Below are 27,770 nucleotides of genomic sequence, written 5' to 3' on the forward strand. Positions count from 1 at the left end.
CAGCGATGATCCGGACCTCTTCCCATTCTGGAAATATGTTGTGTCCTGTTTGGGGAACCACTCTTTCTAAACACAAGAGTGGTTTGCGTTGGTTTGTGGTTTTTTTGAGAAAGCAATGTAGACTGTTGCATAGCAGAAGCTCGCTGGATGATGCTTTGCTCTTTTTCTGTTCTTTCCTGTCCCTTTTGTCCCTTCTCCTTTCTTGCCAGTGCTGGACCTCAGGTGCTTCCACTTACTAAGAGGGTACCAGCCACCTTTCATGAATCGTATCTATAAATATATTCCATTTCACAAGGCATTGCTGTATTTCATAGTGTGGACGAGTACAGGCTGTAACTTCTGTGATCAGCTGTGTATTTATCAATGTTTATATTAATCTCTTAATCTCATTTATACATTGTTTTTATTGCACCAGAGGTATTGTGAAACGGGCTGTTCAAGAGATCAGTTCCAATGTTCCAATGGTCAGTGCATATCAGCAAAATGGAAATGTGATGGTCATGAAGACTGCAAACTTGGGGACGACGAGAAAAATTGTGAACCAGGTATTGTTTTAAATAATGCTGAGAAATAAAGTGAGGCTAGGAATAAAACAGAATGAAACAAAGAGAAAATAAATCAAAAAATCGAGATTCCTTGGGCTCTAGAAGGAGCGCAAAGAAATCTGAAATACTTCATCTTTTGAATGTGTATTTTTGTGTCTTCCAACTCATGTTTTGAAAACCCCACTTAGATACAGGTATTCAATATGACACTTGTTAGAGGAATTGTATTTAAATATATTGAAATATAATTTAATAATACATACTCAGTTTATAAAATTCTTCTCTGAAAAAACCAGTAATTCTTGGCATTTTACTAAGGTGTCTCTGGGGCTTTTTTGCTTTGTGGTATTCATTCAATTTTTATTAGTCCTTATGCAAAGGTTTTCTCTAGAAAATTATTAATTTTGTTGTTATTATTTCCATATTGTTGTCTTGGAAAATATAGTTGTTTATTTTTGCAGGAATTTTGCTAATTTTTTGTAAGCTTCATCTAGATGAGTGCAACTGATAGATGCCTATGACAAAAATCCCCTGATTTCAAGTGTGACAAAAATATCCATCAGTATTTTAACTGAAACTGATTAATATGTATTTTTTTAAAGTGTAATACCGTATACTTTCTAAAACCATGGTTTCTTATAGATTTAGCTTATTTAATTATAGGTACTTACATAGCTTTAGCTAAACTCTAAGACTTTTTTAAAGAAAGCAATTTTTTAAATATACTTGTTCTATGAATATTTGTATAAGTGTATCTACCATTGTAACCGAGCATGAGGAAAACACAAAACAAAATTTCTCAGAGGTAAAACACAAATATCCTTTCAGTGTCATTATACAATTCACTTAGGATGCAACATTTCTGTTTTGTCAAGTATTTCATGAAAGTTTACAAATGTTTGGAGAAGCTCTGGTCAGCTTCAAATACATGTTTGCTCACTATGTTAACCAGGTGAAAACATTAAATTATAAAGCAACTTGTTTATAAATTGTCTCTTTTTTTTATGCTAAAATATGTGTTTGTAACCAGCATCACCAACCTGCTCTTCAAGTGAGTACGTGTGTGCAAGTGGAGGATGCATTTCAGCATCTTTGAGATGTAATGGAGAGTATGACTGTGCTGATGGATCTGATGAGGTAGCCAACAAATTTCTGGGTTTTTTTGTTTTTTTTTTTTCCCACTGTCTGACATGAAATTTGTAACAGTTTAAGATCTGAAAATAATTTAAAGGGCAAATGTTCAGGGGTTTTTGCATCCATTGAACACTGGCAGATAATTAACCCACATGATTTTGATTCCCTGGTAGTTACACTTCATTATGTTTGTTTGCTCCATGACCACCTTTTGGACTAGACAAACTTGTGTCCTGTAAGTCAAAACCTGAGCATGGTTCTGGTGAAATTTGCTTCAGGAACCGCTCCATACTGTCAGGGTGGACAAGTTTGTGTCACATTTGGCTCCCTTTGTCCTCTAGATTCACCTAACGCAATCCTAGTAGGCACCTCACCCTCTGTGGGCCTTCATGCCATGTGCTTGTACATGTTGCACTGTTGGTATCTTTTTAAAAAATGATCAACCTTCATGGATAACTTCAAGAAAAAAGACTGAAAAGAAGTGTTATTTCTCAGAGCCATGAAGGTGCCAGTTAGAGCCTGAAGGCTCCCTGAGCCAAATGCCACCATCCACTCTGGAGGTTTCCAGGGCTGGTTCTCTTAAGGCAGTTGACTTCAGAAATGTCAATCTCGTCATTGTTTCCATTGCTAATACTAAATGACATAAATAAGTAACAACAGAATATATGTAGCGTGTAGTTACGATTTCATTTGGACTTCAGAAACTATTTAATTGTGCATCATCAGGAACAACTTTATTGTATTAAATACTCAGGGCAATCAAAAACAGTGTTGGTAAATTTTGTTAGGGTGGTCTTTAAGTGTGCAGTTGTTCTCATTCAGTAATACTTAGTTCGTATCTGTATTTGCACAGATGGATTGTGTAACAGAATGTAAAGAAGATCAGTTTCGATGCAAAAATAAGGCCTACTGTATCCCGGTCAGATGGCTTTGTGATGGGATCCATGACTGCGTGGATGGCAGTGACGAAGAAAACTGTGACCAAGGCAAGAGACACTTTTCTTTAAAAGTCTTCCCTTATTGTTTTTTTTTGTATCAACACACATTGTAAGTTAGGGATACCCTGGCAATGCATTCTGAGTGATGAAATGAAAGCTCTATGACTTCTTTTGACAAAGACAGTACAGTAGCTTCACAAGCAATTTGCAGGATGAAACAAAACATACATTGTTTCTATGAAAGTTTGTTTTATTACTGGAAGCAAAATCTGTCTCATCAGAGGAATCTGTAATAAGTCTAATTAATTTACAGTTTTATAAGCAACAAGAAATTACAAAGCCATAACCTATAATGAAAAATTGCTAAATAAGTAACTTGAAAACCCCAGTTTTCTATCTACTTCCATGGAGATGAAATGTTGCAACTAACCAGAACCTATGAAACCATATTTTGAATTCATGCTCTTCTTAGAGAGCACACCTATGCACACCAGTTGATTCACATGAAGCTAAACACTGTGCTCAGACTTTCATGCTTATGATTAAGTTTCCAAATACGTTTTTGAGAAATACATCTGTAGATCGTATTCTCATAGTTGCTGAAGGTTTTTTTGAACTGAACCTGTGTTCAGATACCAGGCAGTAGCAGTGTAACTGTACAAAATTCTTAGAAGTGAAGTAATTCCATAATTGTGACAAACACAACTATTCTCACTCAAATTAAATAATATTTCCTCAAAAGCAAAATTTTATGCAGCATTTTGTCAACTTCTTCATTTTTTTTCCAATTTTCCTGCTTTCCTTTTCTTTAAAATGAGTTGTTCTGTGTATTAGTCATCTACAGTCACCTGATATGTGTGCAATTTCAGAAATAAAATGTGGTATAGTAAGAAATAATAAGAATCAGAGATGAAGCGAGCGATTATGGGGTAAAATCTCCTTCCCTTATTTTGTTGTAAGTCTACTAATCAACACTTACCACTAGGAAAATAAAAAAGAAGTTATGTGGGCTGATTAAGTTTGAAATATAGACCAGAATATGAAGAAAACGGGAAGAATGTTCCAGATATTTAGATGCAACGAGAAAAAAATCATCATATTTGAAAGTGTTGAAGAATGACTTAAGAAGACTGAGATAACGAAGTTTTTAAAAACTCCTAGTCCATTTTACAATCGCTTTTAAAATAGCTGGACTGTGTCTCTTTAAAAACCAATGAAGTGTAAGTAAGCAGTAACACGCTTTTTTATCTGAAGCCCACATTATTCTTTGGATAGTGTAATGGAGCTTCTGTGAACTGCAAATTGCTTATAATGCAATAAGAAGCCTTTTGCCTAGTTTGTTATTGCTATAATACTTTGTATTTATGTCACAATTATGATTTCTGTTATAAAAATCTATTCTGTAAAGGAATTACGACAGGCAGAGCAATCACATGAAACAAATACCAGTTTATCTGACTGATAACTAATTTTTTCCTCTTTGAAAATCTGGCAACCACAAATGGAGTTTTATTTTACAGCATTCTAAAACAATCTCTGTAATATTTATCTGTACCCCACTGCGCATATTTATAAACATAGCTCTTTTCAATCTTATTGTACAACTGGAATTATGGTTATATTGTGGTTACACACACAATTATTTATATTCACATCTTTCATAATGAAGCATACTTGAATTTTATGGTTTTTTCCTTGGATAATAAAAAAAAAGAGTATTTCTGTTAATGTTCACAAGTTATATTTGCAATGGGAGAGAATTTTAGTTGGTAACATAGTGTGAGAGTTCCCAATATCCTCTTACACAGTGGGTATTTCATGAAAGTTAATTTTCTGGAAAAAGTAAATTCAAACCATTCAGAACCCTTTATAGCAAAAGAAAACCTTCTGTTGATTTTAATGTGGTGTGAACAGGGCACTGAATAATCTGTAAAAAGCCACTGGAGCCTGACCTAACTCTTAAGGTGGGTGTAATGCACTGAGGGAAGCCACAGTGAGATTTCTGGTGTTATCATATAAAATTTCATTGTTTCCTCCTCTGCAGGTACACAGCTTTGTTTATTTTACACTCTACTCCTCTCAGGAAACTGAGAAACCAGTTACCATAAAAATGTGTTATATTAATTTCAAGAAGTTTCCATAACTTTGTTGATTGGTAGTGGTAAAATTAAGTCATAATTTTGAAACAAATACATTCTTACCGCTATGCATGTTAAAACTGTATCCAACTTGAACCACTTTTTAAAGCTCGAGCACTCCAACTTAAAACATTTTCTCTCACCCTCTGTTCCCTTTTGTTAAATGATTCAGAGTTCAATCAATACTGAAGTTACATGGAAGGATTTGTTCTTGCTGTATTCTGCATTCAGTAAACATCCTAATGAGAAGTTTCAGAAGTTACAAAAAGGAAGAGACTATTAGAGGTCACCTAGTCTCATCTACTCTGTGCCTACATGACGTGATCTGCCCTAATTACTGAGTTTATAGTTGATGTGGAAGTTAGAAGCCTGGCTCAGCCTATTACTCCTCAGGAGAAGAAGAAGCTGTTACCTCATGGTGAAGGGACTGCAATGGCTTTGTCTGTACTGATCATGATGTGGCTCAGAGTGGGAGTAGGAGGAGGTGGAGGATCAGACATGTATGTGAAGCAAACCTGGACCGAAGTTGCCTTTCACAAGTCTGACTTTATTTCTGTCAGCTGGTTTGTACCGTTCCCAGAGAGCACAAATTACTGATTTTCCCAGCCAGGTCTGTTCTGAACAGCAGCATCACCAAAGCAGGTTACGGACAGAAAGGTAGTTTAGGCATCTCCTGGCTAAATGCAAGGGGGACATATCTAGATGGTGAGTTATCAGTGTCTTTCCTTGATAACTGCTCTTTCTAATCAGGCCAAATAAGTAATTCCTGGCTAACAGTCATGAAAAGGAAGTGAAAAAAGTGTATGGGCAAGGAAGGGATTTTTAAATGAATATTTCGCTCTGCCTTTCCAACCTTTTCATTTATTTTTTTCTCATTTAGTTGTAGTACCTCTGCCATTCTCTTCAGATAGTGTGTGATAAATGGTTGTACTGGTTTTAGCAAGAATTGACATTCATTCTTTTTCTGTTTTCCTCCTTTCTGTTTTTCTTCTTTTCATCCTCCCAGGGGGAAATATATGTAGAGCTGATGAATTTTTGTGCAACAATTCCCTCTGCAAACTACATTTTTGGGTTTGTGATGGCGAGGATGACTGTGGAGATAACTCTGATGAAGTTGCCGAAATGTGCGGTATGACATGAAATTTTTTCAGTGCTCACGTAGTAAAGCAAGAAATTACGTGTAACATGCAGAAATGTATAAGGACAAGTGCATCGAAGTTTTCTTTGAGTTTTAAAATATTAGCGTGAAATGTGGGATATAGTTTTCTGTTGTTACTGCCAGTCATGTAATTTCAGATAACATACAGTGAGAAATTAATAGGAAATGCACAGATATATTGAAATACTAATCATCATTAAATTTGCTACCTTTCTTTTATTTCTGTCATATTTACTGATTCTCAAACAGAACTGTAATTACCCTTATCACACAAAATAATTCTGTTCCCGAAATGAAGAACTTCTATTGTAAATGTTGTTGAAATGTTATTCGATTAGGTACCAGAAGTTAAAATAAGGTACCATTTATATGTCACCTACAGCTGTCTCCCCATGCCTGCTTATTGCTTGGATAAGGAGACATTAAAGAAAGTTTGAGAATACTAGCTGGGTAATAGCCAATTCTTTTTTTTAATACACAGTAAAGTTTCCATGCCCTCCAACAAGGCCGTACAGATGTAGAAACAACAGGGTTTGTCTGCGACCCGAGCAGATTTGCAATGAGGTTGATGACTGTGGTGATAACTCGGATGAAGATCACTGCGGTAGGTGATATTACCTTTCAAGGCATTCAGATCAAAGAAAACAACTTGAAGGCAAACTTTGTTACAGAAATCTGCTTGGCCTTCAGTAAAGCTTAACTGGAGGTTAGTAGATCAGAATTTGAAACTGAAAGAAATTAAGCTTGAAATAATTTCCAGTTGCTTAATGCTTCACGGTCATTCCAATTTGTATGTGTCTAAAATAATCTAAGAATCTTAAATACTGATTTATTTTTCTCTTATTAATTTGTAATTATATAGATAAAATCACATATAAAGCAAGACCGTGTAAAAAAGATGAGTTTGCTTGTAATGATAAGAAATGTATTCCAATGGAGCTCCAGTGCGATTGGTTTGATGACTGTGGAGATGGTTCGGATGAGCAAGACTGCAAAATAAGTGAGTTTGGCTGACAAGATATTCTTTTATTATGGTAGCAGAAAAGAAATAATTGAGACTTTCATCCATGCAAAACCTACTGAGCAACACAAAAGTTAATTAAACAAGGGGTTTTATTTTAGTTAAAATAAGTTAATTCTATTTGACGTACCACAGGATGAAGGCAAATTTTATAGCAATTCAACTTGTAGTAGGTTTTAGAGTAGTTCTTGAGTTTTCAAAGTAGTTTAGCTATGTGTTGATTGCATTTTATTTCATATTTGCAACAAGATAAATTTTAGTATTAAATTCTTGATGTGAAATGAAGTATCTGAATTAAATACTGTCGGTTTATATGCATATGTAGGTAAATACTGCAATGTCATATATTTGTTTAAAATGTACCTGTTACTCTTTTAACATGAAGATAAATCTGTTCCTTCTTGTTATTTTAGATCTCATTTTTAACAGTTCAAACATCTTGTCAGCAGTTTTTAGACATTTTGTTGATATTTAGGTGTCACCGAATATACATGTGAAGATAGTGTGAATCCTTGTGGAGATGATGCATACTGTAATCAAACAAAAACATCCATACTGTGTCAATGTAAACCTGGATTTCAGAGGAACAGGAGGAACAGACAGTGTGAAGGTACAGATCTTCTCCATCATCCCTTGCTAGAGAGTGTTAAAAGTCAACTGTGTAGTCAATTTTCTGGAGAAAGAGATACATATTACATATATATACATTACATAGTCCATACTTTCTTCCACAAAATAAAAACTGTTTCATAGCTATGGGATTAGGAAATCAAGAAAAGAAACTGAAAGGATTTACAGGATGTAGATTTATGCATTTTACCTGGAGAAGGTATCAAAGATTAACATTGATTGTGAATGTCAAAACTTCCAGGTCAAATTACAAAATGATTGAATGCTCTAAGGGATAAATGGGTGTTTTAAGGTCTAGTAGATTATTTAACTGAGCAATTGAGATTGGTGTTTAGATTGAGATATGAGAATATTTTGAGATGCTTAAAGTAACAAAGATGAATAAAACCACAAATTGAAAATAAAATAAACAGATTGCAAGTAAAATAACTTAGAAAATGTAGTCTTAATATATACGATGCCACACCGGTTAAGAAAAAAAAAAAAAAAAAGGAAGACATAGTTGTTAGAATGAAAAAGTTGATAACAAAGATAAATCTACTTTCCGAAGAATAGGTTGTGAATTCCTTTTCTTACTGGTGAGCAGTAACTTACAGAAATAGTGGAGATCACATCAGTGGGACTATCAAAGTGAATAGATAGTTGGACACAAAAACTTCATTGTTCAGCTCTTGAGCAAAAGGTTTACACAGGAGCCTTTCCAGTAAGGGGTGATTGTGTAGTTTTGGCTGTAACAGGGGTAGGAATGTTTGAGATCACTGTAAGGTACATTTGCATTCTTAAAGCTGATTTCAAGCTCTGATTATAATAGTTTGATATAAGAAGGATGGAGAAATAATTTGCAGCAGAAATAACAGTAGCGATAATTGCAGGAGGCTTCCTTTTGCTGTTGCAAGATATATCAATGCTTACGAGTTCCTTTTGTTCATCTGCATTGTTCCATGATGTTCTGAACATGTTAAATAATAGTGTATTAAACTCCAGGTATATAAATTACCGTTCTCTTCCTCCTAGATATCAATGAGTGTATGGTATTTGGTGCCTGCTCCCAACACTGCAATAATATTAAGGGGTCATACAAATGTGCATGTGAGAAAAATTATAAGGAGAGGAATAACAGTTGCATAGCAAAAGGTAAGGCTATAAAAATTGAAATAGACTGGCGGTACGAAATCGTTTGTTATGTGCATGGTTGGCACCACAAATGTGTTCCATATACAGTTTATTTTTAGATAAATGTTTCTTGAATAGTGGACAGAAATAATTCCCCAAACTGCTCAGATTTACCTTTCATTCCCTTAAGCAGGACATTCTTATCACTTCCATGTAAATCAACGTACTTAATATGAAAGTCCATTTCCAACTCCAGCTTTCTCTATTTACAATCAGAGACACACAAGTAAGAAAAACAGGGATTCTATATAAAGTAGCATGTAAGCATTCTGGTGAAGCTATAGAAGCTTGAGGGAAGAATTAACTCTTTCATAGAAGCATGTTTTAGACCTCTAGGAGAAAAGTAATATTTGGAGTTAACATGTTTTGCTTTGTCTTGTTGAGAAATCTAATGTAAGACATTTAAATGAAGTTTTTCTTAGTTACCTAAGAATATACTTCTCATATAAATCAGCTGCCTAGATCGTGGTCCAGTGAAGGTAAAGAAACATGCACGTATAGATGTTATTTCTGCCTTTCGTAAGGCAGAAGTATTACACAAAATGGAGGTAATAGTTAAGTCTGGGTACAACATAACTTCTAAATCATTTTAGAAATGAAACAAGCAATAATCCATCTTCCTAAGTGAAGTTAACACAATGTATACCTCTGTATCTGAATAACTGAAAGTATGATCCTAGCATCTCCCCCGTGATTTTGTGAGATTTTAGTGTGAATTTGACTTACACCTATACTTGGAGTCTTCAGTGCAGACCCAGGGTTGAAGTTACAAAGTGTGGCTCCTTCTACATCTCTGTGTGTATCTGATGCACAAGAATGAGCAGTACCCAATCTGAACCATATGGCCAGCAGGCACGTGTTGTGGACATACGTCCTAGAACCATAACGGCTTCTATCACGTTGATCTCAATTCTTCCTTCTTTGTAGCACATCAGTCAGTAACGCAGGTGCACACGTGCTGGGTAGCTAGATGGTCATAGTCGGGTATCTACACGTTTCTTTCATATTTTGAAGCAAACTTACACAAAGATCATATTAATGACTCATTAGTAATGTCCTCTATAAGTAATGTGGACTCTATCAAGATTTAGCATCATTACCTGTTACTCAAGAAACAATCAGATTATGACATGGGAAAGAACAAGGTTCCTAATTGTGGATAGTGGCTTGTTACTATAGAAACAGACACAATTCCGAGGGCTTATAATTCAAAAATGTGTGAATTATTACTCTACATCTGAATTTTCTACAAGCTTCATTTCCATTGAAATACAGTTAATGGTTCCTTCTTTTCTCATTGATATGTGCTTTAATGGAACTCCTGTTTCTTCTTGTATTTAGCAGGAGTGAGGGAACAAATTATTTTTGGTATTTCATACTCATAAGGAGGAAATGCATTGGACAGATGCTATTTTAAGTTGGTTCTCTATGAAAAATTTGATATAAATTGGAAATCTAAACAATTTCAAGTGCCTTCTAATGTATCCAACAAATCTGAAACTTTCTCAGAACTTAATGAATAGATACCAGAGACATTTTCTTATAGGTAACATATTTTACAACTGTAACTAAGTATCTGTAAGTATCACTCATTCACAGGTATCCATAAATGTTAACTATCTGAAATGCGGAGATAGGGGGCACAACTGCACATGTTCTGTAGCAGCTTTGGTATAGTTTGCTGGTGTTGTAATTTCAGATCTTCACTGCCTTCAATAAAGATAGGATGATTCCACTTCTAATTTCCAGTTAAGCAATTTGAAATAATGCATATTGGCAGTTTGCGTTCCTTTAATATATACATTTAGGACCCTCTAGACATAACACACATATAAAACTATGCATAGCGATTCATATGTCTTCAATACATAACATAATCTATTTTTATGTACTCCTTGAAGTTTTCACATTCTTCTGTTACATACTCCTGACTTATAGTGCCCTGTGTCATAATGTGAGCTTGGAGAGGATTGAAGTAATATATATTGGTATCAGAGCATGAAGAGTTGCGTTTATTGCCTGGAGTGTGAGTGTTTTTGCAGTCTTCAACAATCAGAATACAGTTTCAATATAAGAAATTATATCAGATAAACACCAAAAAGCTACTTGAGTGAAAAATGCTGATTTTTGCATTAGTTGACATTTACCTTATTTTTGTTTCATTATAATAATCCCTAGGCTCTGAAGATCAAGTTCTCTATGTTGCTAATGACACTGACATCCTGGGTTTTGCATATCCATTCAACTACAGTGATGTTCATCATCAAGTATCACATATCGAACATAATTCAAGGATAACTGGGTTGGATGCATATTTTCAAGGGGACATGATTGTTTGGAGCACTCAATTTAATCCAGGAGGGATTTTCTACAGAAAACTTCATGACAGAGAGAGAAGGCAAAGTAACAGTGGCTTGATAGTAAGTGAGCAAAATTAAATTTCATATGATCCAAGCTTCTTTCAAGATACTTTCCTGTTCTGATTGTCTATAATGTGCTGATTTAGTAAATGAAAAGCTCTATCTGGTAGTGATTTTATTCAAATGGTATGTATGTCTATTAATGCCTTTCCATTCAAGGCTGTGGCAGACTTGATTGAGTGTCTATGAGTTTAAAATTATAGTATTTTAAAAAATTTTCCAGAGAAATAAGCAGTATGCCGGAGGCTTGGAAAGACTATGTACTATGAAGATTTTTTTCTTTTAAGAGATAAAAGAAGAGAGGATATAATAGAGATATATAAGCAATATCTAGATTAATTTGAAGCATGAACTTCAAATACTTGCAAAACAGGAAGTGTAGGTAGGCCAAAGACCGGCCCAATTTCTACAAAGACCATGTAAACAGTAATACTAGCAATGCTCTGACAAAGATTTTAAAATTAGAATAATAAATATTTATTCCTCTGTATGTTGAACGGCATGGTATCTTCTTTTGAATAAGCGTAAATGTCATTTTGCACTTTACAGCAAATAAGGAGTAATTTCAAGTGGTCTTGAAAATAAAATAAATGCTGTTTGATAGTAATTTTGCCTAATATATTTCTACAAAATTCTCAAGGAAGTGTTAGTGCTGAAGATAGCAATGTGATCTTTACACTGGTTTTTCTATAATGGTGTAAATTTACTTTTTAAATTTTCTTTTTATTAAATGATATGGCTGAGGAGAGCTTTTTATGTTTTCTTGGCCAATAATAGATCAGGCTAGAAATAACAGCTCTCTGACTGTTTCCTTAAACTCTGAAGAGGTAACAAGGGTGACCTTACCTCACATGAATGCTTTTATATACCCAGTAGAATAAACAGCCTTAGCAATAATAGACTCATCTCTCATTTATCATTCAACTCTTACACATCTGTGACCACTTCTAAGTACCTTTCATCCAAGGATACTTCCTTTGCAAACAAGTGACATTCCTGACCTTTGATGCCAGCAGGGCAAAAAGCCTGGGGATGTAGACACCAATGGACACTAAATATACCTTGTGTCTGCATGGCATATATATGGGAAAACGCGTTAAAAAACACCACTTCCATCTGCACCGCAGAAGGGAGTCATCTAGATTTTGTTGATAGAAAGTGTATGTAAAGTACATCTAAAGTAGAAAATTATTCCTAGCGTTTCTAGTAGGTCAGGTATGTCATTTGAGTTTTGGGGAAGGATACTTTGAGAACCAAAGTGTGTCTTGAAGAAACGGAGTAATTCTTCTGTGACATTTTTCTCATTGAAATGTGGCAGGTATCTGTGCCTAAGAAATCCTGATAGCCACATCTCTGTACCATCATTACAAAATAACAAATCTGTAAAGTCTTCTGAATTTTAAGTATGGGGGCTTTTCTCACAGAATCACAGGATGTTAGGGATTGGAAGGGACTTCAAAAGATCATCCTTCTAATACACCCCAGGTACCATTGGCCTTCCTGGCCACAAGGGCACAGTGGTGGCTCATGGTCATCCTGCTGTCCACCAAGACCCCCAGGTCCCTTTCCTCTACGCTACTCTCTAGTAAGTCATTCCCCATTTTATACTGGAACCTGGGGTTGTTCCTACCCAGATGCAAGACACTGGCTGTTGTTGTATTTCATTAAATTCTTCCCTGTCCAACTCTCCAGCCTGTCCAGGTCTCTGGATGGCAGCACAGCCTTCTGGCGTGTCAGCCACTCCTCCCAGCTTGGTGTCATCAGCAAACTTGCTGATAGTACACTCTATTCCCTTGTCTGAATCATTGATGAATATGTTGAATAATACCAGCCCCAGTACTGACCCTTGAGGCACTGCACTAGATACAGGCCTCCAATTGGACTCTGCCCCATTGACCACGACTCTCTGGCTTCTTTTCTTCAGCCAGTTCACAGTCCACCTCACTACCCGATTGTCCAGACCACACTCTCTCAGTTCAGCTGTTAGGATGCTGTGGGAGACTGTGTCAAATGCCTTACTGAAGTCAAGGTAGACCATATCTACCGCTCTGCCATCATCCATCCACCTCGTTATGTCCTCATAAAAGGCAATGAGGTTGGTCAAGCACAGCTTCCCCTTGGTGAAGCCACGTTGACTGCCCCTAATGACCCTCTTATCCTTGATATGCTGTAATTTATCTATTTTATTTCTTTTTGGTTAATATGCAGATGCCTTCTGCAACGAGTAAGTGTAGTCTGCTGACCCACAACATCTCTGATGGATATATACGTTCTTACAGGTCCACAAAACTGAATATAAGCTTCCTTGAGACCTCTTCATAGTCCAGGGTTGAAAATTTCCTAGCTGATTTGATGCTGTCTCCCTATTTCAACTAAAGTGATAAAATGTTATTAGAATTACTGTTATTTTTTCTGAAGTACTGAAGTATTTTTACCTTCTCGTATCTCTGTTTCACCTTTATGCAAGAATCCTCTCTAGTCACTTCCTCTTAATTCAAGGTGTTGAAAAAAATCATATTTTTCTTTATACATCATTTTCCTCTCACTCTTCAGTGCAGGTCAGTGCTCATGAAGATGTTTGAGCCAAGCCTTACAAAGCTATTTTTTAAATCTGTATGTTGAAAATGCACAGATTGTATCTGAATATATCTTAGACACATTTCATTTACATTTGTAAAGCGTTTACTTCTCACTGTGCTAAACTGTTCAGAGTATTTTCCCAGCATTACCTCATTAATACTCAAATATTATTGCCTTATATGTAACTGGTGAGTAGGTTAATTGGTTTTATAGTGTTGCTTTAATATCGTCACTTAAATTTGGTTTTGAAAACCTTGAGAATTCCTTAATTTTAACCAAAGTTTTCTAATGGATAAATTTTCAAAAGTTACATTATAAGTTTTGTATCTAGACTTTGATATGTAAATCAAGACAGTAAACTTGAACAAAGTCACCTGCATTTTCAGGTAATTACATTAATGCAAAAATCCATCTCAACTAAAATTGCTCCATGGAATTAGCATATCAAGAGCCTTCCTCAGAGAATAGTGTTAAGTATCTCTTGTATTTTTCTGCAAAAGGGGTTTTAAGCTTGGTACAGATTGAAGCATTAAAGGAAATAGTAAATATCAACTCTTCAGAGTGTATTGACAGATGCAGAAGAGGATTGCTTTCTATTGAGTTGAGACCATGTAAGTGAATTGGTGATAACTGGGGCAGCTGTTTACTGGCATAATCCTTTGAGAGCGATGTAGAAGTTGTCTGAGGTGAATATTCAACACAGTGACTTGCCACTCAAACTCATGTTTTTCATGGAAGAGGAAACAAAGCTGAACATTTAAAATAATTGTAACATATAACAGGAAGAAAAAAACCACAGATTTTACGAGTATATTTGCAGCTTGCTCCAGCCCCACTGTTTTGAGAGCTTAACAAGGGCCCTTAACCACTTGTGCGATATATCCAGGCCCCAGTGAAATTCAGTGTTTCACTGTGAATGGAAACAATTTCTAGATTGTTTTCTTTAAATACGCCTTTTTTGCAACAACGTCTGTAATTTACTAAAAATATGAGGTTTCATATTTGAAAACCATGCCTTATAAGAAATGACCAAACTCTTAACATTTCTACAAACCTCAGCTAAAAGAGATCATAGCCTAAATACGTTCTGTTAATACACACTGTATGAATTAAGTAAGCAATTTTGTATTTAACTGATGTTGTAGACACTGATTTGAAATCTATAAAATGTAAGGTGTGGCTTACAAACTTTTTCCAGCTTACTCTTAGAAGTGTTTTGTGTCACTTCCCTGTTCTGTTAATCTAACCAACCTGGGTATTTTTTGCCTCATGCTGTGTTAATTATAGAAAAGATATCTTCCAAGGGCAATGAGTTGTTATTTTTAAGCATTTCTTGCTCAGTTCCAAACTTTGGGATCTCTAGATACACCCATGATTCCATTATCACAGGAGAGCTCCTGTATAGTGCTCAGTAATGATAACAGGTATTCAGGCCCAGGAATATTTAAGGAACATCTGCACTGCTCCTTTCAGCCGTTCACTGATTTAAACATTATGCTTCCAAAAGGTTATGTGCTTCTTTTTTAGTTACTTTTATAAAAATGTTTTTACTGTTCTTAAATGTAATAGCATTAACTTATGCTTTTACCTGAAAGCTGTAGCTTTGTACGGATGAGGTTTAATTATGTACTTGGGAGACCCTCTCGGTCTTAATCATCTAGCTGGAATTTTTAAATGTTTCTATGTATGTAATACAAACGATGGTTTGGTGAACCATCACACCTACTGGGGTGCTTGTCTGTCAATGAAAAATTTCTGTTTCTGAGAGTAAAAGTCTAGAAGTCTTTTAGTATTTTTGTTTCTCTTTTATTTTTACTGTTATAATAATATATCATTAGACAATGTATTATTTTTAATGAAGGTATTTTAAGGAACATCAAATATTGCTTCCCATGTGCTTATGATATAAATTAGAGTTGTAATTTAGTCTTCCTGTGTTAAAATGCTGTGCATTGCAAGGTGATGGGTGGCTGCTGTGCATTTGTAACATATTTTCTCCAAACTCAACTCTAGGGATTGAAAACTTTTCTGAAATCTACCGTTATATCAAAATGATTTCCAAATCCAAGTTGTTACTGCAGCTCTTCTCCCTTCTCCCCTCTCTCTTTTCTCGCCTCCTCTTCTCCTCTCTCTCTTCTCCTCTCTCTCTTCTCCTCTCTCTCTTCTCCTCTCTCTCTTCTCCTCTCTCTCTTCTCCTCTCTCTCTTCTCCTCTCTCTCTTCTCCTCTCTCTCTTCTCCTCTCTCTCTTCTCCTCTCTCTCTTCTCCTCTCTCTCTTCTCCTCTCTCTCTTCTCCTCTCTCTCTTCTCCTCTCTCTCTTCTCCTCTCTCTCTTCTCCTCTCTCTCTTCTCTCTCCCTTTCCTTTCCTCTTATTTAATTGTGTGTGGTTTGATTGATTTTTGTTTGGGGTTTTTTTGTATGGTGGTGCCAGTGCTTTTTGTTTGGTTGGGTTTTTTTCTTCACTCTTTACCTTATAAACAGATTTTACAGCAGGCAGCTGTTCTGATCAAAAGTTGGCAGCTGACATGGTCAGGAGTTGCGCAGAAACTCACACATGATAGAAAGCAATTAGGCTTCAAAGCTCATTTTCTGTACTAAGTTGTACATATTTAGCATCAAAGTGGGCTAAAATAACTGTAGAAAATATTAATGTGATTTTGTTCCTGTATTTTCATGCTTATTCTGTATGCAAAAGAATTCTTTAAAATTAGCATAATCCAAATAAGCTATTAGGTAAAAGCTCATTTACAGTAAGTAAATTTCCTAGACAGTATGAGGAGATGCATAAGACATCAGAAATATGATGTAGCTAGGCTGGAACTTAATGAACATGAGAATTACATGGCCATGGCATTTGCTAGTGATTTTTATTCTCTCTTTTTAATCTCTCGCTCTACACAGCTGCTTTGCATTACTTCTGGTAATGTCCTTGTGTATTTGATCTTTAACATGGTGGAATCTCACTTCTTTTAATTCTTCTCAACTATAGAGGAAAAGTTTGGATTAAAAATACAATGATGCCTATCAGCAAATACCCACATTTTGGGGTAACATGTCCTTTACATGAATGTTGCTTGGATAATGTAACAAAGGAAAAAAAAAAACATTATTGCATGCAAAAGCTGCCAATATCATCATCTTATAACAAAGAATTATGATACATTATTTTGTTTAACTTTAAAAAAATGACTATCACCTAGTTTTAAAGAAATACTGTTTTGTAAATGCAGTGATTGATTTTGTTGCTTTAATACTCATCAGAATAGAAAGTCAGGGTTCTGTATATCTTTAGAACATGCATTTCGTGACATTTTTGCAGAATTAAAGGTTTATGAACAATGAATTATCTAAATTCACCCTTACAGTCCTATTATTTCACCTAGAGAATGAAATGACCTTAATTTTATGATGAAAATAGTCTACAAATGTCTTGTGGTATTAGGGAACTCAGACACCTGAGGAAAACAAGTTATTATAGCATTTTCTTTCCTGATTTTTAGTTACGTAGTTTGTTAGCATTCTGTTACTGCATTTGTCAAAGAACAGACTTTTTTTGTTCATAATTTAACTTGCTATCATTATAGGCAAACAAACAAACTATTGTATATGTATTTAGCTCATGCAAGTCTTGCATTTTTCATGATATGCTAAATTAAGGTAAGAAATACAAATTTTAATCCTTTCTGCACGCATTACAGTAAAATTTAGTGAAACATTTTCATATACATCTCCTATATGCAATGTGAATTTCTATCCCTAAGACCGTTTTGGGGGATCTAGGCATTAATGATAACTGCGAAATCATAATAGAGATGTTATAGTTTATAATTTTGAACTTGTAATCAGACAAGCCTCATATATATGAAGCTGAATATTGGACGAATTCTGGTTTTAATCAGTGATGGAACACAGTAGCAGATAACAGCATGGGATGAGGAACACTGAAAATTTCCTTACCATTGCATACTAGTATTGGTCAGAATACAGTGGCAATTTTATGTATTTTTCTAAATGCAGTGACTTTATTTATCCTTGGCAGACTACAGAGCAGCCATAAACATATGGATGGTCTCAAGCACTATTTTCAGTGAGGCCTTTCGGATGGGCCATCACATCAGAGTTCTGTGTATTCTGCATAGAGTATAAGAGCTGTATAATGACTCTTCCTTCTCCTTTCCCTTTTAATTACAGTATGTAACATTTATTTGCTTCAGTATCAATAGTTGAAGTAATTCATGCCTAAGTGCTTTTTTTTTTAACGTAGGTAACCTTAGGCTTGAGTTTTGAAGCAGTGACTTGTTCTTCTACATTGAATAGAACTGTCAGCAGATCACTTGGAGTTTATCACCTACAGGTGGAATTTGTCTTCCTAATGCAGTCTTTTTACATGTTTCACTGTATTAAAGGTGAAAGTTACTTAATGATAAAAAGTTACATAAATGATCTGTGAAGAAAGTTGCATAAATCTGCTGTGAAAGATCGTTTCCATAAAATCTAACTTGAACATCTGTTCCTTTTAGTGTCCAGAATTCAAAAGACCAAGAGGCATTGCTGTCGACTGGGTTGCTGGAAATATTTACTGGACTGATCATTCCAGGATGCACTGGTTCAGCTACTATACAACTCATTGGACTAGTCTGAGATACTCCATTAATGTAGGTCAATTGAACGGACCAAACTGTACACGACTCCTTACAAGCATGGCAGGAGAACCGTATGCAATTGCTGTAAATCCTAAAAAGGGGTGTGTATGTTTCGACATTACTCTGTTTTGGTAATTCAAGCAAAAATACAAAGTAGAGTAAGAGAAATACAATGATATCTACAAATGTCTAGCTTTTTCCAAGTCACTTGCTTAATTTCCCTGCTCGCTTTATCTGTATGTAAATCAGGATCAGTTATATCCCATCTTTCGTGCAGGCTGAAAGCCCCATAATAATTTAATATCTGTGAAGTGTTTTGAGGTTCTGTATAGACATCCAGTTTATGTTTTATGTTTAATACTTTTAGGATGATGTACTGGACAGTTATTGGAGATCGCTCTCACATAGAGGAATCATCTATGGATGGTACTCTGAGAAGGATATTGGTTCAAAAGAATTTACAAAGACCTACAGGTACACAGGTTATCCATTTTTCCTCAGTGTAGATTTGTCAGCTGAATTCCACTTTCTCAGTTTGGAAAACAAATCAAATATGTATTCTGGTTATTCATATGCAGTTACTAAACAAAATTCTTAGTTCTGTTTTCAAATTATATATCTTAATTTGACTTCTGTACAAAGCTTAACATGATGATTTGACAAAGCAGTACCAAAGGACTATATATAATCAGTTAAAATGTGATTTGTCCGATAACAAGCAAAATCAATTAAGGGAACACCAGTTAGTGGTGAGATACATTTTTTTAAGAACGCATATGAAATCTCACAGCCTATTCTAGTTACTTTGCTTAATACACTGCAAAATAGTGTAAAACAAGATTTAGGTATTCAAAGAAGCAACAACTTATTTATCTCAGTATTTTACAGAACTATTTTGAAGCTTGATAGTACATGTTGAGGTCTTATGAATTACCATTATGACTCCATTGCCAGGATAAAAGTGATTTTTATGACAAAAGAAATTGTAAATCTAGGATGAAATGTGTCTCTCTTAAATAGCAGCATCCTGTCTTGAAACCACAAATGATTTGTTTATGACCCCTTTTCTCATGCAATATTTGATGTTTCTTCAGGCTTACGATGATGATTTGTTACTATTGCATTGCAAATTAGGGGTTGTCCAACTTTGGTACGCAGATCTATTGAAACAGAGGCTTCTTCCAAGAGGACGCTGTCTCAATATCTGAGTGTCTCAGAATTTGCCACTATCGCAGACACAAGTAATATTTTAAGAGGCTGTTAAGTCCCACACTAAGGTGGGCTTATGGTGTTGCGTATGCAGATTTACACTCATCCCTTAAAGGAAACACTCTTTGTTGACATTATTAGATTGAAATACAGCAACTTAAGCAATTATATATGTGGTAAGGAAAGCTTTGAGGAGAGGAAGCTTATGCACTGTAGGTAAGAACAGCCAAGATAATAATAAATACATAGTAAATTGTAAATTCAGTAAGAAGCTTCTGATTATTCAGGCTGAAAGAGAACAGGTATCAGAGTTCTTTCATATTCTTTGCTGAACTTCTTATGTAAAACATGATGGATGTACTGGATATACAATAATTAGATTTGGTTCTAATTGCCTGAATTATGTTTTTTTGTCTCTTATTGTCAGTCTGCCTGCCAGGTTTATGTCCTATTCAGCCAGTCACCACTTCCTTGGTCATTAAAGGGCATTTAACCCTTTTTTTTTTTCCCCATCAATATTAGATTATTGAATCCATTGAATTTTATAGGTAATAATGATATCAAACTTAGCTGAAAATGCAAGTATTTACTTCTTCCCTGACCAGAAGCACAACCGCAAGAGCTTTTCTTAATAAAATTTTCCTTGATGTATTTTATGTAGAAAAGTTTCATGTAAACATTTAACCAGACCTCTGTCTCCTTACAAGGATATGAATCGAATGAAAATTAGCAGAATTACCAGTAACAAGAGGAAATTTCCCAAATGCCTTGCCACAGTATTGCATTTTCCTTTATGTGCTGCCTGAAAACACTTCTATGATATCTTTCTGTGCTTCTCCTCCTTTGCTTCATGCTACAAAGTAGGCAACTTTGGAGTCTTTTAATTTTTTTGCCAGATATTTCCTACAGATCCTTGTGTTTGCAGAGGAAATGCGAAAGAAGACTCTGAGCCATTTTTTCCTATTTTCTCCCACATGATACTTTATGACTGTTCTTTAGATGAAGTTTAAGATTTTACTGAACATCTATGTTCGCTGCTCTTAAATTTATTACTAAATATACCTTTCCTACTTCAAGTAAAGGAGAGTGAGAATTTGAGCATTTGGGCTTGACTTCACAGGATTTGCATACAAATGACTATCACAGGAGGGCTATGTGTATAAAACAAAACCAAGTACCTTTTTACATTGTGTTATCTCTGATGCCACGAAAGATACATTGAGAATGTAATTTATTTATTATTTGATATTTAAATATTCTTATTAAAATGCAAATAATTTAAAACTGGAGACTGGGAACTGCTTCTAGAATATTCCCTCTTTCAGGCACCACGTATCACACAAGGGTGACACATTCTGATTGTGTTTTACCAGAATTCATTCTCTTTAGCTGTGTGTCTGCACACCAGTGTTTCTTTTCAGGAAGTGCTTTTCTTTAACGGAGTTGCAAACATTTCACTGGTCTGTGCGTCAGACTTCCTCCGCTTCCTCTCATCTGTAGCTGATTAATTTATGACCTTAAGAGGAGAATTTTTTCTGTTATGTATAATTTCTTTTGATGTATTTTTTTTTTCTGGCTTACCTACTTACATAAATAGGAAGAAAAATACTTTTTCCCATTCTTATTAAAAACACACCACAACTTCAAAAGCTCAGAATTAAATTATTTTATGGTTCAAATATTTTTTCAGGCTGAATTTTTGACATGACCTAAAATGGCTGATTAATAATTTAATCATCCTCTAGTGAAACATGGGCAGCTTGATTTAACTATTTAGTTATTGCCTGCAGGCTGGGTAGTCACAATGTTATCTATCTCTTATTCCCATTTATGCTCTTACTCACTCACTTGTGCTTTCTTTTCATATACATGCAAATATATACATGTGTCAATGTTGCTGTATAAGTCTTGCAACACTACTTGAAAATAATCTGATTTTTAATTCTGTAATAATTACTACATGTGAAGTATTGGTGATTAAAAAGAAAAAAAGAACACAGTTGTATTCTTGTGGAAACAAGATGGCTTGGGAAGATTTTCTGAAATCAGAATGCCCCGTTTTTAACACTTGGTCACGCTGGTGCCGCCGCTTAGAAATCTATTGACATAATAGATTTTTTGTTGGTAGAGCAAATTAAGGGATTAGGTTCTATATTTAATTCCCACCTGGTATATATCCTTACCTGCTGAGGATAATGGGTTTGAAAAGGTACTGACCTTGGAAGAGTAAGTTTAAGAAAGTGAAAAGCCACATTTGCCTCAAGGGGAAGGTTTAAACAGGATGTTTTATATTTTATTCTCCTTGGTTTCCAGTCTCGTGTTTTTGTTGTCACCATATTTTGTGTACACAAGAATAGAGACGGTATTAAATTGTACAGTAAAATGAAAATATTAATTTTTTTCAGATTTTATATACATTTGAACTTTATTTTCTTTGTAGGTCTCGTAGTTGATCAGTTCAGTCAGCGCCTGTTCTGGGCGGATTTTGAGTTATCTGTTATTGGCAGCGTTCTTTTTGATGGTTCCGATTCAGTTGTGTCTGTGAGCACTAAACAAGGTACGAAGAGATTTTCTATAACATGTTTTCTATTTTAGTTTATTTGGCTGAAGCTTCATTATTCAGAGAAACTACATAAGCAAAAAACAGTGATTATTAACTAATATTCATTGTTTTGTTTGATATTACTTCGGATATTATCTAAACAAACAGATATTTAAGCTTCAAGATAATCTGATCAAGCTACTTTAGGGGAGCAAAGATTCAGTGAGATGTGCAAATCTCCAAGATCATTATCTAATAATTAGCTTAGGTATTATCAAATAACATTGTGATTAATGTTTATGCTTGGCCTTATTTCGACTTACCAAGCAACAGGAGGACCTTGAGTAGTTAGAAATTAGAGCTGTCTGCACAGCACAGGAATTGTATGGCTTCTAGAACAGTTGACCTGAATCATTTCAGGGAAAAATAATGGGTTTGGCTTTCAGGTCAGTAAGTAATCACAGAATTCTGCTAACAGAATGTGAATGAGGAAAGTTCCTTTCATAAGAAAAGAGATTGTGGTTAAGCTAACTTTGTTTTTATGGAATTGTGTGTTGGCTCTTTAAAAATTTGATAATATATGTAGCATTTTATGTGATTTGATTAGAAAATAGAGGAAACATTAACTATTTGAAAGCAGGATTTTGCGGGGATTGCTTAACGGGCAGTTGGTAGTGGAGTTTCATCAGGATGATATTGCATCTAAAGCTACTGAGTGTTTTAACCAGTGATCTGGAATTCAGCAGGGGGTTCTGGAAGATACTAGGAAATATCTCCCAAAATCCAAATTGAACAGGACCAGATTTAAATAATCTTATTCTGCTTTAAGAGCATTTTATTTCACAACGTGGATCAATAGACATGGAAGTAGTCATCTCAAGAAGGATTACTTTGTTGAATGTAGTGATCTGGCTACAACCTCCTGTAACACTGAACCATACCGAGCAGGCGCCTGACCAAAAACTATAGAAAACAGTAACTCCTCCTCATAAATTTGCTTGCACTTCCTTTGCTTATAGTATTTCATGGTGTCTAGATTGTAATGTATCACAAAATACGTACTTAGTGCTTGTGCCTGTGGCTGGTATGAAGACTGACAGTATCCTAGATGGTGTTTTTATGTGTCTCAATAGTCATTCGTATTTTAAGAATAAATGTGAAGTTATTCTTCAAGGGGAAAAAAGACACAGCAGTGCTACAGAATAGCAGGCATGTAAGTTGATGACTTTCAAAAAAATTAACAGCATGGAAAGGCTACATTGTGCCAAACCAAGCACATTTGGGGTTTATAAAGGGAAGAGCAGAATGCAAAGACTTTTTTGCTTCCATAATTAGCATTTAATACTGAAATACAAGATCAGTAAAGCGAGGTCACCTTTCGTCTCCTGTTGACATTTTTAGTAACTATGGAAAAATTAGAGAAATAGGATCAAAGGAAAATTGGGAGACTTTAGAAATTACTTTGCAATGAGACTAAGACTTCAACCCATGTAATTAAACAATTATAAAATAACAAATTAGAAATCACAAATATTTTTATTGAAATAAAATACTGAGTACCAAGTATTGATAAAGTGAGAATACAGTAGGAACAAATAAATGCTGATAATTGAAAACATTTTTACAGTAAATGGGGATCATAGTAGAAACACAATATCACAGTATCATCAGTCCTGTTTCTTAATGGCTTCAAATCAAGAAGAGATGCATCTCTGTCAAAGAAGTTTGAGTAAGAAGGTATCACCATGTTACATGATAGCTCATGGCCTGGATTGGTGTGATTTGCGATGGATGAAGAACGGGCTGGAGGGCTGGGCCCAAAGAGTTGTGGTGAACGGAGCCAAATCCAGTTGGTTGTCAGTCACGAGTGATGTTCCCCAGGGCTCAGTATTGGGGCCAGTTCTGTTTAATCCCTTTATCAATCATCTGGATGAGGGGATTGAGCACACCCTTAGTAAGTTTGCAGATGAGACCAAATTGGGTGGGAGTGCTGATCTGCTGGAGGGTATGGTGACGATACAGAGGAATCTAGACTGGCTGGATAGTTGGGCTGAAGCCAGTTGTATGAGGTTCAACAAGACCAAGTGCCAGGTCCTGCACTTGGGTCGTAACAACCCAATGCAACGCTACAGACATGGGGAAGAGTGGCTGGAAAGCTGATGGCAGAGAGGAATCTGGGGGCTTGTATCAGAACTAGTGTGGTCAGCAAGACTAGAGAAGTGATTGTGCCACTGTACTCGCTCTGGTAAGACCGCGTCATGAATTCTATGTTCAGTTTTGGGCCCCTCATCATAAGAAGGACATTGAAATACTTAGAGTGCAGGGGAGGCGACAAAGTTGATGAGAGGTCTGGAGCACAAGTGCGTTGAGGAGCAGTTGAGGGACCTGGGGCTGTTCAGCCTGGAGAACAGGAGGCTGAGGGGAGACCTTATCAGTGTCTACAACTGCCTGAAAGGAGGTTGAAGCATGGAGGGGGTTGGTCTCTTCTCCCAAGTAGCAAGTGATAGGACAAGAGGAAATGGCCTCAGGTTCCACCAGGGGAGGTTTAGATTGGATATTAGGAAAAAATTCTTCACAGAAAGGGTTGTCAGGCATTGGAACAGGCTGCCCAGGGCAGTGGTGGCATCACCATCCCTGGTGGTGTTTAAAAGGTATGTGGACGAGGTTCTTAGGGACATGGTTTAGTGCCAGAGTTAGGTTATGGTTGCACTCGATGATCCTGAGGATCTCTTCCAACCAAAATGATTCTGTGGATAAATGTGTGAAATTCTGCAGCCAGTTGTGCATAGGAAATCCAAGTATGTGATCTAATCAACAGCTTTTAAAAATTAGGAATTGGTAGAGGCTTGGTGTTTTATCACGAATTAAAATAAGTGTAGTATAAAAACTAGCATTTCAAATGGTAATTGCAATAATGCAGTGGAAGTTGTTATTAAAAAAGTCGTTTGTTATTTGAAAATGAATATATGTTTGCGTTTATTCATTCCTTTTCATTTAAGGTCTACTACATCCACATAGAATTGACGTTTTTGAGGATTACATATACGGAGCAGGTCCCAAAAATGGTGCATTTAGAGTACACAAATTTGGCAGGAGCCTTGTAGAATATCTAAGTGTGGATGTTGATAAAGCAAAAAGTGCCTTGGTTTTTCACCGCTACAAACAAATGGACTGTGAGTAAGCATAATTACTTTAAATTCAATATTGAAGAAGTTCACCTCGGGGAGGGTAAGGGCGGGCGGGAAGAAGTAACCAAGTTGTATAAATATAAAACAGAGCCCAATGGTACAAACTGAAAATAGATCGAGTCATATTTCTTTATATAAGTTTAATTTAGATTTTTTGGTGCCTTTTCTCTCATTTGAAAGGACATTGGACAATTGATTGCCTTGTGTACCCACACTGTAAATGAAGCATGAAAAAGTTGGATGAGAGCTGAATACAAATAGCTTTAGCCACAACCAGATGAGGTTTTTTACTGCACATTACCAATACATTTTTTTTCTAACTGGAATAAGTTCTGTCCTGGTGTGAGTCTTGCACTGCCATTTAACTGAGTGTGTTCACTGATTTCAGGCTTTTGATATCCAGGAAACTGGAATTATATCAGAATTTTTATATTTGATGAATTTTTCCCAGTTCTAGAATACAGTGTTATTCTGAAAAAAAAAAAAAAAAAAAGAAAAAAAGAAATAATATTTTAAATGTTTTGTCTCTTTAAACAGTGCCTAATCCATGCTTGGACCTGACATGTGAATTCATTTGTTTACTCAACCCTTTTGGTGCAACATGTGCTTGTCCAGAAGGAAAATCATTGGTGAATGGAACATGCATTGATCAAAGCCTCTTGGGTAGGTATTGAAAACCCTATGAAAAGTAGAAGATAAACAACCGGTCACTTTTTGTCATTGGAAGAGGCTTGGCTGCCTGCGAGCCAAGAAGTTTGTGATGTTGTTCAACATACGTATTATTTATCTAAAATGGAAACAAAATATGAAGAAGCAAAATCCCTGATTCAATAAAACCTGTTTATATTCATCAAAATGATAAATGAGCTCTCAGCTGAACTGATACGAGATAATATTTAAAAGCAAATGTGTATACATATTGACAAAAGAAGTTTGAAAAGCTCTGAAGTGTTTTGGATTCCAGATCAAAGAGAGAAAAATAACCTTAAAAACCACCAAGAAACACCTCTGCTTAGACTGCAGCAATAGTCAAAAGGCAGTAAGAGCAACACAGCAAATAATAATTACTTTGAAATAACAGGCCAAAAAGAAAAAAACAGCTGAAATATTTTTATCTAAAATTATATCTTTCAGTAACATAATAACTAATATCAAGGCACAGTAGCTCTTTCACCATGAAGTCTGGTTTCCTAAGTTCTTGGCTCTACTTTAGGGGAAGAAAATATTTTCCATAGAAAATTGTTAGTACTCTAAGACTTCCCTCTCTAATTGAGGCCAGACGACTGGAAAGAAAACTTGAATTTTAAAAGGTTCTAGAAATCAGAATAGGTTTTCCTATGTGTATGAGAAGTCGGAATGTATTAAGATATTTTTCCAAATGTTTAATTCCAGGCTCAGAAATCTGAGTTACGCATATTTTGGTGAGATCCTCAGTACTTAAAAGCTCAGTTTAGCAATTAAATTAATTTACCTGAAATGTCATCGTTCTGTGGAAAAAATCTCCCCTGTTTATGCTGCCTAGTCCTTAAAAATTGAATTAATACAACTCCCTTTTAGTGCTTTATGATGTGGTAGTAATAAAGCTGTCCTGTCTAGAAGTATTTCTCTTTCTGTATTAAGAAATCTAAGAAAAAATTAGAGAGTAAAACAGTATTAGAAAACTTGTGCTAGATAACAAACCCATTCATGGTTTTTGCTTATGTAGGAGTACATTTTATGCAGTGCGTTTACAGCACCAACTTTTATATGTACTACACCATGCTCTAGCAACAAAACAGCAAATGAATGCTTTCTTACTCTACCCCCTTGGCTGAATATCTCTCAGTGTATATTTGTATAATAGTTATACAACTATAAAGTAGTTTACAGCTGGTTTACATCAGTTTTCACTGTTAGGGGTGAAGTGATGGCACTGAACCAGATGTAATAAAAAGAGCGGTGTACTCTGTAAGTTTTGTGACTCTTGAGACAAATCAGAATAAATGCCCTTTGTCTTCAGAGAGCATCTCATCTCCCTCCCCGACCACTGAGTGTCAGCTCTGTGTTCATCTCAGATAGGTCCTTGGGTACCTCGGACTTGGCATCAGGAGCCAGAAATGCAGCAATACCTTTACAAGATTTTCTGCTGATACAGTGCCACCTAAAAGTTCTTTCAAATGACCCATAGTTACTACTTCTGTGTTGAAGAAAGGACAAATAAAATAATACTGTTTTTCACTGGTGACTGGTTGTAAGTCAAACCTGTAATTTCAGTAATACCACAGTTTAATTAGTGGGCGAGAGTTTTCAGGAAACCATGTTTTTATTAGAGAAAGATCTGAAGAGGCTTTAAAATTGTTTCACCGCTGGTTGTAAATTTTTATGGTAAGACAAAAAATGCCTAGAGAAGTATTTTTAATATATTGATTATTTTCAGTATCTTCCCACAACTGCTGTATCTGTTATGCCTTTT

At 35.5% G+C, this 27,770-nt stretch overlaps 1 protein-coding gene across 4 annotated transcripts in view; it reads left to right on the plus strand.

Moving 5' to 3' along the window:
• Positions 1 to 27,770, plus strand: part of LRP1B (LDL receptor related protein 1B) — a 687,296-nt gene that overhangs the window by 615,085 nt on the left and 44,441 nt on the right. For all 4 annotated transcript variants that reach the window (XM_065840662.2, XM_071810731.1, XM_071810729.1 and 1 more), the window contains exons 69-82: positions 416 to 545; positions 1,576 to 1,682; positions 2,533 to 2,665; positions 5,762 to 5,884; positions 6,396 to 6,518; positions 6,777 to 6,914; positions 7,411 to 7,545; positions 8,580 to 8,699; positions 10,917 to 11,158; positions 18,257 to 18,480; positions 18,747 to 18,853; positions 22,029 to 22,145; positions 25,130 to 25,303; positions 25,856 to 25,981. In XM_065840662.2, coding sequence (XP_065696734.1) covers positions 416 to 545; positions 1,576 to 1,682; positions 2,533 to 2,665; positions 5,762 to 5,884; positions 6,396 to 6,518; positions 6,777 to 6,914; positions 7,411 to 7,545; positions 8,580 to 8,699; positions 10,917 to 11,158; positions 18,257 to 18,480; positions 18,747 to 18,853; positions 22,029 to 22,145; positions 25,130 to 25,303; positions 25,856 to 25,981 — 1,999 coding nt within the window. The remainder of the gene's footprint in view (positions 1 to 415; positions 546 to 1,575; positions 1,683 to 2,532; positions 2,666 to 5,761; positions 5,885 to 6,395; positions 6,519 to 6,776; positions 6,915 to 7,410; positions 7,546 to 8,579; positions 8,700 to 10,916; positions 11,159 to 18,256; positions 18,481 to 18,746; positions 18,854 to 22,028; positions 22,146 to 25,129; positions 25,304 to 25,855; positions 25,982 to 27,770) is intronic.

Source organism: Patagioenas fasciata, chromosome 7 (assembly GCF_037038585.1).
Source record: "Patagioenas fasciata isolate bPatFas1 chromosome 7, bPatFas1.hap1, whole genome shotgun sequence".
NCBI lineage: Eukaryota > Metazoa > Chordata > Aves > Columbiformes > Columbidae > Patagioenas > Patagioenas fasciata.